Here is an 11357-nt window from a genome sequence, read left to right on the forward strand (position 1 = left end):
TTTATTTATTTTAAATTATTTAAATACTTCCTAAATATCTTTTAATGATAATTGACTTTTAGAAAATAGACAAATAAAAATAGATATTAAAAAAAAGTGTGTTAAAATTATTTTATTAACATTCATCGCAACGTGTAGGTATATATCTAAAGGAGGATTGCCAAATGAATTAACTAGTCAATATCTCATGATTTTTTTAATTAGTAAGAATTGAACTTAATATTAAGAAATTAAGATATTACAATAATTTGTACAGGTTGTTCATCTAACAGAGTTAAATTTTCTTACTACTATCACTTTATCTTAGGTAATGCAACCCGAACTTAGGCCTATAATACTCTAATTCCACCTTAATAATGTAGTGCATGTTTGTACGAAATGAAATGATTAATATTAAGAAGTGCAAGAAGAGTTATACATAGCAATGTCCAATCAAATTTAACTTTTTCGTTTATTTTAATTCGCGTTCATATTGATAATTAATATAACATTTTGCATAATAGTCGAGTATTATGGTATCATACGTTCAGAATCTATTTAAGAAAAACTTGTATTTGATTTTCACTGTATATCAAGAAGTGTATGAGTTATAGATAGCAATAATGTCAAATCAAATTTAACTTTTTCGCTCATTTTAATTCGCGTTCATATTGATAATTAATATAACATTTTCTATAGTGGTCAAGTATGATTATGGTCTACAATCTATTTAAAAGAAAATTTATTTAATTTTTATTATATATATATATATATATATATATATATATGTCAAAAATGGTCATAATATTATCAGTAAAATTAATTTTGATCGTATAAAATAATGATACCCATATCAAAAGAGAAAAATACAACTAATTAATATCCATATATTTTAAATTCATCTTATTAGAATTCATTTTGTGTACACATAATTATTTTTTTATGTTCGATCATGCGAAGTAAGGTTATTATAAAAAAAATCTAGATTCTATCTATCATAAATCAACTAAAAAAGTAGATCATCCACAATTATTAACACACAAATCTAATAGTATTAAACGTGAAAGACTATACTATGAAAATTTTAAATTTCATGTCAACTAGAAATAAGATCAATATATAATATATAAATTAGGAACTACATTTACCTTACAAGTTTGTTTTATAAACTAATTAAACTCAAACTTATATTTTAAAATGGTATCAAAATTATTATAAATATCACCCACTATTTAAACATGCATTAATTTAAGTTCAATAATATTGAATATGAGAAATATATAGAGAAAAATCGAAGTCCTATTTATCCTAAATCATTTAATAACATATCTTATATATTTGACCACAATATAAAATCATAATTTATATTTTTTTTCTTCTTTAACTAGTAGTTTAAGCTTCATCCCATTTTTTAAAAACAAAATTAAATGTTGAATTTAAACTTTGTAGACATATAAGTGAATATAGTATCCATGTTTTGCGGGAGTCAACCTAATATTATATATTCGAATTGATGCTTCAGAAGACTATCTGCACTCAAAGTGATGTTATGTTAATTTGATTCATGTTTAATCGTTGAAGATCTGATCACAGATACCAAGTGAGAACCAATCAAACAAAACAAGCTCTGTGCGTCTCGTGCACACATTAGAGGGAGAGATTCGCTTTCAAATTTGAGAGCTGCATGTGGGGAACTTATATTATTGAATGTTTGAGAGCTTTCTTATCGTATTGTGGCAGACCAAACTGTTCCTACAACTTGTTCAGTCTCAGACCACATTTACTGTTCAAAATTCCCTTTCATTATTACATTATTTTTCAAACCATATGCCGCCTAATTTCTTATCATCTTCGAATCATTGCTTACGCTTGTCAAAAATGAATATATAAAGTCATTTTAATAATGCAGGTAATATATCATTAGCAATTATGAGATCAAAATTAGAGCTTACAAATTAATTAATATATGGTCTTTCATTTATATATATATATATATATATATATATATATATATATATATATATATATATATTTATACATGTCATCCTCGTATCACTTGTTTTCAATAAGATGACTTGATATGATATATACTATAATAATAAATAAATAAACTATGAAGAGTACTATAGTATAAAGTATATCTAAGAATAATACATGTATTCAATTATAAATGATGAATGAAAGGGAAATAACCCTCCTAGCTTCTGCATGTTCTCTTGTCAGTTCATGTCACGATAATTTCAACTTGCATGCCCCAATCAAGGAGGAGCCTGTTGGGGTTTCAGGGTGCTCGCCGACGTCGTTGACTCTTTTATCTCTCATAAACCCTTTAAAAAGAAAGAAATAAAATTTGTTTGAAATGTGAACGTTTGTAATTTTTTTCTTCTTAACTTCACGTTTGAGACGTAGACAATCACATATAAAATATATAGAACCAAACATACATATATCTAAAGCCCTGTTCTCAATCACATGCACTTCCCCTCTTCAGCACATATACATGTTCTTGTGCCGTACCATATTTAGCAAAAACCGCAACATGCACTTTTATTACTAGAAATGATGCGTGTGTGCGTTTCATGTTATGCTTTGTTGTTATTTGTTAAGAAAAAAGAAACAAATTGCTAACAAAGTTAACGTACGTAAAAACGAAATGATTTTTTATTTTATTTTTATGTTTAATTAATTAATATGAATTGAATTTAAATTTAAGAGCTAGGTTTGATGAGGTGATGGAGTCCACTCCACCTAAGTATATATTCCATGAAAGATCCGTAGTGGCCAGAAATCCTTTTGGAAAGTAAGATTTTGTGGCAGGTGAATCTGAAATGCATGTTTATGTAGATCCCCGTATCAAAACACTATAATATATGCACTGAAAGTCATGCATGAGGATTTCATTTCGTCGTTGATTCAAGTTTCGTAATGCTCTAAGGTGTTTCTTCTTCTGTAGACATCTAAATGCTTGGATCAAAAGGTCTATTATAACCAAATCTTTATTCACGCACAAACGTCAACTCCAACTTGACAACTTGCTACTTATATTACCTTTATATATTCTCCCAAAATTATCGAATATCCCGCGTAATCTTTCCCAAAATCGTAAAGGGTGCCAAGCCAGGGGATTCTCATTGGATCTCAAAAACTTTCATAAACTTATACTATCAAGTATTTTTAAATTGATTTTTAAATTGAGTTAATCACATATATATATATATACACCGTTAATGTAAAGTTTTTTTTACACTGACAATCAATTATATCTTTTAATTGTGTCATGACACTGTAAATACATTTATTTTTAACAATGACATGACACAATTAAGAGATATAATTGGTTGTCAGTGTAAAAAAACTTTACACTGACAGGATATAAATGATTAACTCTTTTAAATGTTGCACAATATTTCTACGTCAATGTATACATATAAAAATTATTTTCTTTTCAAAATTATTGATTCAAATTAAACTGTAAGAGTAAAATATATAAATATTTATAAGTTCCTTAATATTCGTTCATATCTAATATCTTGTCCTCAAAATTACATAATTAATTTGTAAAAAAGATAAAAAAATATTTTGGCATATTTTATAGAAAATTTAATTGTGCCTATGAATTTTAACATTTAATGCTTTGTATTTTTTTTCGGTTAATTAATGTACTTTTTTAATCCAATTAATTAATGTAGTTTTTGTCGTAATGTCATACTAAGTAGCGAACATTCAAAATTTCAAATCAATGTTCCCCGTTTTGTTTGTTTTTTATACCATCCATTGAAATTTGTCGAAGGAAATATTTCAGTCTTATTGACAAGCACTTTTAAGACATTAATTAATTAAGAAGTCGACAAATAAAACGTTACTAGTAAAATTTATGATGAAGATATATTAATAACATTCACAATTAGTATAATTTTCGTAAAAATTTATTAAAAATTATTCCTCTTGAAGTTCACCATGCAGTACACTTCAATTCTTTCTTCTTTTTTCTCATCTCAAAATTCAATATTTCAATATATAACCTTTTCACAGTGATTGTCAAAAAAAAAATTCTTTTCATGTTACGGTATTGAAATTTTTGTGCATATTAATTTTAATATTTAATATTTTGTATGTGGTTTTGTAAATTAATGTTGTGTTAATCGTGCTAATTAAGTAAAGAAAATTCAAAATTTCAAAAAAAAAATTCTTTTCATGTTACGGTATTGAAATTTTTGTGCATATTAATTTTAATATTTAATATTTTGTATGTGGTTTTGTAAATTAATGTTGTGTTAATCGTGCTAATTAAGTAAAGAAAATTCAAAATTTCAAAACATTGTTTCCCATCTTGCGATTCCTTTTTCTTTGTCTCCCACTCAAATTTGTCAGACGGATTTTTTTTTTTTGGGTCTTACTAACAAATATCTTAAAAACAATAATTAAGAATTAAAAAAAAGTATTAAATTTTACAATGAAACTATATTGATAACATTGATTTTTACATTTTTCATAAAAAAATACTTTAATTTTTTAACAATTTCTTAACATTTACTTGCATTGTCTAATTTTCATATAAATTAATACTTTGTTGGGATCCATTCGCCTGGCCCACACCTTAATTCCTTTTTTTTTTTAATCTCAATTAATTAATATTTAATACCCTTTTCAGAGAGAGTGTATTAGAAAAGAGGAATACTAAAAATTAATTAAGGGTCTGTATTCTAAAAAAGGAAATATTTTTTTAGTCTTCTGTATTTTTTGTATTCATGCCAAATATTTTTTTTCTTCTAAATATTATAATATATATATATATATATATATATATATATATATATATATATATATATATATATATGTGTGTGTGTTAGTATATTTTATTAATCTTCAATGTACATGAAAAATGATAAAATGAAATGTACTTTTATATCGTCAATTTTGTTAAACACGTGTATATCATGTAACTTTTTTATTATATTATTTCTCAAATCTATTTTCATTATATTATCGTATTATCACATTTTTTTCTGTCGTTTTACCACGACATTGTATAAGTTCTATATGAAATAAAATTAATACTTTCAAACTAAAGAAAAATTTATTTACCTAAATATTGTAATCAATACCCAATAGTTTCAATTAATATTAGGTTTAATGCTACGTTTACATATAATCAATAAAATAGTATTCTGTCATGTAAGTTACTTTTAATTTAACTTTCTTAAAAATCATTTTCACTCTTTTATTTTTATTTTATATATCGTAAGTAAAAAAAATTAAAATTATTTAGATGAGTTTATACTCTGTTAAAAATAAAATTTTGAACTGAGAGTAGGAGAAAGGGAGAAAAAAGTGAGAGAGATAAAATGTGTAGTGTTATATATAAAAAGATTTTTTTTCAATTTAAAAAGTGAGATATATCTCCTACCTTCAATTTAAAAAATGCTTTGAAAAAGAAGTTTAAATAGAGCGTAATAATAAAAACATTTCCAAATATTAAAAATATATTGAAGACATTTTTTTCCTACCTTTTGTAAGATACCATATCGATCTAGGTTCCTCTTAATTAAAAAGAATGAACGGTTAGTTGGTATATCATTTGCAAGAAGGTCCATTATTTATTAATTTGAAAATTCAGGCCTTTTTCCATTGCATATTTTGAAGGTAAAACTGTATCCGAAAACAGAGAAAGCATTTGTGCGTATTGTGGAACTGCCCAATGACCTTCTTTGAGAAAGAAAAAAGAAAATTTTGGTACATTTATTTAGATTTAGATATAGTTAATGTTGTTATCTGATCATAATTAGTGTGTTTTCTCAATAACATGTATTTGTATTAAATATAAATCTAATTAATATACATTTAGGTATATATATTATTGAAGTAAAACTATTATTTTAATTGGATAACTATATTAACTATATATCTAAGAAATTGTATTTAAGTTTAATAAAAAAAAACCTAACAAAAGGTGAAGATGATCATCCGGAGAAAATGAGTGGTCGATGGCGTCTAAGCTTTGAGCCTTCGACCACTTTGTGCATGAGCTTAGAATCCTTGTAGCGTTTGTAGGGTGTTGAGGTTTTAATTTGGAGAAGGCAACAATGGTAGTGTGTTGGCTTGTCGCGAAGCTGATGAGGCATCAAAGGAGAGAAGTCGGAGAGAGAGCCATGCATGCACTCGTTGTTGAAATTTTGGGGTGGTAAGAAAGAAAAAATAAAAGGTTTTACATATATATCTTCCCTTTTGGTAGAACCTCTCAGAAAATTTTGTAGCACGTATTTGTTGTTGATGGTAATAAAGTAAAGGTTAATGACCATTCCAACGTTGTTGCTCTCAGTTCCTTGCTTTTAGTAGCGGGATCAGATTGCATGCATGCGCTCTCCACTCACAACTACGACTCATACAAATAATATAATCCAACAAACACCTTATCTATTTATATGCAAAATCGTCTCTCATTAATATACTTATATGTTACTCCTTTCTATCTTCAATAGGAGGGGCAAATCATATTAAAAGAGTTAGGTAATATTGTTTTATTTTATAAAAATTAAGCTGTCATTTATTAAAACTTGATATAAAAATAAAAAAAATTATTAAAAATACAATCCAACTTAAATAAAATTATATGTTGAAAATATATAGTTGTAATAAATAAGATATAATTAGCCATTTTTTTATTTTGAATCAATATAAATAAAAATATTTATTTTCATTATTTTAAAATTTGAAATTATTATTTTTAGTTAGTTCATATTATTATGTGATATTTATTAATTATTTATATGTTTATTGAAAGATTAAGCGACTATGTTGACATGCAATGTGACACTTCTAATTTTTTTTATAAATCATTAAAATAAATATTATTTATTACCATAAAATGAACATTAATTAAAGATAAAAAGAAAACTAATGACTTCATATTTGAGAGAGATGAAAATAAAGACAGTTATTTTCCACTTATCAAAATTAAAATTTGTTTATTTTATATAGACTAAAAATAATAGTTTTAAATATTATTAAAAATATATTTAAATTTAACAAATATATAAATATTATAATAATAATAATAAGTGTGGATAAAGTATTTAATATTATGAATGTGTGTATTTCATCGGTCGATAATATTATTGTATTTTCACACCCCAAAAAACTAGGGGAGAGGCAAAGATCCATGAAAGTGGCAAGAGAGAGATTTGCAAATCCTTTCCTTGTCCTTCACGCCTCTTGGCTCATTCAGAAATGCTATATTCTTTTTTCATATTTGATAGAATAAAAAAAAAATACATAATACATTTAATTTTCCATTTATTAAATTGGAAGATTTATAACTATACAGGACAGAAACATTTAAAATTACAGGAATATATAATAAATATTTATTTAATTTAAAATAGAGTGGATTGAAATGAAAAGAGAAAATTAGATTATTAGATTAGAGGAGGGTGAGTTAAGTGAAGTGTTAGCCGGTGGGTGGTAAATTTTGTGGGAGTGTGGTGTGGATGCATTTAAAAGGCAGAGAGCCCCTGGAGGCACACTCTACTCTCTGATTCTCTTGATCGAATAAAGAAGAAGAAGGCAAAAAGAAAAGAAGCGGTTTCTTTGTTGTTAGAGAAAGATGGAGTGTATGAAGGGGGAAGAAGCAAAGTGCATGTGGGTGCAGGGCCCCATAATCGTAGGAGCAGGACCCTCAGGGCTAGCAGTAGCGGCATGCCTCTCCCGCCACGGAGTGCCCTACGTGATCCTGGAGAAGAGCCACTGCATAACCTCCCTCTGGCAGCACAGAACCTACGACCGCCTCAAACTCCACCTCCCCAAACACTTCTGCCACCTCCCCTTCATGCCCTTCCCTCCCCATTTCCCTAAATACCCCTCCAAGAACCAGTTCATCTCCTACCTCCAGTCCTACGCCGCGCACTTCTCCATCCACCCTCGCTTCAACCACTCCGTTCACACCGCCCAGTACGACCCCGCTTCCCAACTTTGGCTCGTCACCACCCACCACTTTCTCTACATTTCCCCCTGGCTCGTCGTTGCCACCGGAGAGAATGCCGACCCTGTCATTCCCTCCATTTCCGGCATTCACACCTTTCAAGGCCCCATTCTCCACACCAGCCTCTACAAATCTGGCTCTCACTACAAAAACCAGAGGGTCTTGGTCATTGGTTGCGGCAACTCCGGCATGGAAGTTAGCTTGGACCTTTGCAGGCACAACGCTTTCCCTCACATGGTTGCAAGAAACACTGTAAGTAACTATATTCTCCCCATGCATTTTTTCTTCTCGTTTCAAATATCCACTAAACTTGTATACAACTCTTTCACTGCATGCTAAAACTTACATGCAATAATACGTGTAAACATTTAATAAAATATTTTATTATGTTTATTAGAAAAACAACACTGAACAGAACTGTATGTGTGCATATAAGTTTTATCCTAATATATAATAATGTAAATCTTGTTAAAACTCTATTTTGAAATCTTGATATACATCTTTGTTAAATATTTGAGGAAAAAATGAAAGCTTTGTTACATGGAATGGTCCTACCAAATTCAACTGTTTTTAGTGAATGATATGTAAGTTTTGTTGACATTATTTTATTTTTATGGTACAGGTGCATGTGTTGCCTAGGGAGATGTTTGGGTTCTCGACGTTTGGAATAGCGATGACTCTCTTGAAATGGCTTCCGATAAAGTTAGTAGACAAGTTGATGTTGGTGGTGGCTAGGTTGATGTTGGGTGACACCGCTCGCTATGGTGTGAGGAGGCCTAAAACGGGGCCAATAGAGCTCAAATTTGTCACTGGGAAAACTCCGGTGCTTGATGTTGGACAAGTGGCACAAATAAGATCTGGTAACATCAAGGTACGTACGTACGTGTGCATTAATACGGAAACTAAGTTATATTTATACATTATATTATAAATATAATAAGCAAGCAGGCATTTAAGTGTGAATATCTATTGCTAAGGTTTGTTAGGGTTTCAGGTGATGGAAGGAGTGAAAGAGATAACAAGAAATGGTGCCAAGTTTATGGATGGACAAGAAAAGGAGTTCAGTGCTATAATATTGGCAACAGGATACAAAAGCAACGTGCCCACTTGGCTAAAGGTATAAAAATTGACCTTACCTTTTACATTTTACCACCATCTTGTTATAAAACAGTTACGACTTACTACTTCATGCAACAATGAAAGAAAGAGAATAAAATGACTTTGAGGTTTGCGCCTAATAAATTTGAAACTTTTCATTCTAGTGACGTTTCGTATGTAGCAACGATTAGCCACTTGTAAAATCACACCTACGAAAATGCCCCTTTTGTTTGTTTCCGTCGTTCGAGATGGGGAAAAATGCTTGTGAAATTTGCGCAGGAAAAACTGCAGTAATCTCACGCTCCCTTCTCTCAATTCCTTATGCTTTGTTATTATAAACCCATTCCAACCTAGTTTTTGAGTATAGACTAAAATCCTCCCAATATTTGGGTGCATGCAATCACTAAATTTTATACAAATCAAAACTTTCAATTGAATGATAGATTAAATTAATAATGAGTATTTACTTAATTATTTATGGAAGTGCAGAACTGTGAAAGTTTCACGAAAGAGGGAATGCCGAAAAGGCCGTTTCCAATGGGTTGGAAGGGGGAGAATGGATTGTATACAGTGGGGTTCACAGGAAGAGGTCTTCTTGGAACAGCCTCAGATGCCGTAAAGATTGCTAAAGACATCGCTGATCAATGGATGAACGTTAAGGACAAATCGTACCGTAATTCCCACATCATCTTGCTCAAGAGTACATAGGATCACGTGGGTAATCTCGTGCTTGTCCTAGATTTTTTTTACCTCTTTATAGAGGTTTTTTTTTTTTGTGTATGTACAATTTTGTATTTCCAGCATTCTTGTTCTTGTGTCTAAACTTCTCACCTCTGCCTTCGTTTAAAACAGTTTCGTAAATAAAATGCTACCTTTAATTGTTCAAAGAAAGGACAACAAACTTGTTATGGGAATGTCTCCATGAGCCCTATCATTTTTATATTTTATTTTATACTTCTACCTTTCTCATATATAAAGTAAAAAAGAGTTTTTTTTCTTTCTTTTTGCATGTAATTTAGTTTTTAAACTAAAAACGTGAATGTAAAATGGGTTGATTATAACAACGAAATCAAGCCTAGTTTTGATATTGAACGTAATGCGACTTGATTTGACTTAGGTTGTCTCTGCTTAATTTTTTTAATTTTGACAAAAATAGTTATTAAGAAACGATTTTCAAACATGTACTGTTACTTAGTCCAACGCAAACTTAATTGGAAGTTTGAAAAGAGCATGCCAAATTAAATTGTTCAATTCCTTCAATTTCAAAACTATATATATATATATATATATATATATATATATATATATATATATATATATATATATGAGGATGGTTCGAACGACATTGGTGTAATTTTATTAAGTATTACATCACTTAATAATTTTATATTAAATGTGAATTTTATAAATCTAATCATTTTATATCTCTTAGATATTATATATACAAAATTTTATATTAATCTAAGATTATTTGATACTTCATTCTTATAAAAAAAATTGACGTAATATATTATATCGGTATCATTTCAACCCTCATATATATACATATATATATATATATATATATATATATCACTACAATAAAATGAACTTTTAGTGGAATATGATTTTTAGTGACAATAAAAATTGCTATAAAATTTTTTCTGGCATTTCACACATTAGCCATTGTATGCGGTGTCGCTAAAATATTTACCGACAATAATTCTATATGTTGGTAAATACTCTCATAATGGTCGGGAAAAGTATATAACTTTTTGTGTCATTTGTTACTAACATTTAAAATTGCCCTAAAAGTTTAAGAAAAGATTTATAATACTCTTTAATTATCTTATTTCTAGTCGATGTAGGACTTGTAAGATGAGTACAAATACTCTTTAGTTACCTTATTTCTAATTGATGTGAGACTTAGAAGATGAAGGTTACCTTCTAAGTATATATTCTTTAATTTTTTAATTATTTATCCCCTAAATATCAATTTAGAATAGTAAGTTATAGGTCTAACTCAACCTTATAAAACATACTTATAAGGTGAGAGTTATCATTCACTTATATACTCTTTAATTATTTTATTTATAGTCAATGTGGGACTTAAGTTTCTTCTAACAAATAATTGTTGTTAATAGTAAATTTTGATGTGATGTAAATACATCTTTAGTGACTATTATATAATAGTCATTAATATTTTTATTAAATAATAAAATAGAGGTAATTAATTTATTGTCATTAAATAATTGTCGGTAATACTAAATTTTGTTGTGGTATATATATATATATATATATATATATATATATATATATATAT

At 28.3% G+C, this 11357-nt stretch overlaps 1 protein-coding gene across 1 annotated transcript; it reads left to right on the plus strand.

Annotated features, from left to right (window-relative positions):
* The first annotated feature begins 7410 nt into the window (after positions 1 to 7410).
* LOC109788604 (putative indole-3-pyruvate monooxygenase YUCCA4) lies at positions 7411 to 10209 on the plus strand. The gene is made up of 4 exons (XM_083077564.1): positions 7411 to 8209; positions 8580 to 8828; positions 8952 to 9074; positions 9545 to 10209. Exons 1-4 carry the CDS (start codon positions 7583 to 7585, stop codon positions 9761 to 9763), a joined length of 1218 nt encoding a protein of 405 aa, XP_082933690.1. The 5' UTR covers positions 7411 to 7582; the 3' UTR covers positions 9764 to 10209.
* The last annotated feature ends 1148 nt before the right edge of the window (positions 10210 to 11357 follow it).

Source organism: Cajanus cajan, chromosome 6 (assembly GCF_000230855.2).
Source record: "Cajanus cajan strain Asha chromosome 6, NIPB_CcT2T_4, whole genome shotgun sequence".
NCBI classification, from domain to species: Eukaryota; Viridiplantae; Streptophyta; class Magnoliopsida; order Fabales; family Fabaceae; genus Cajanus; species Cajanus cajan.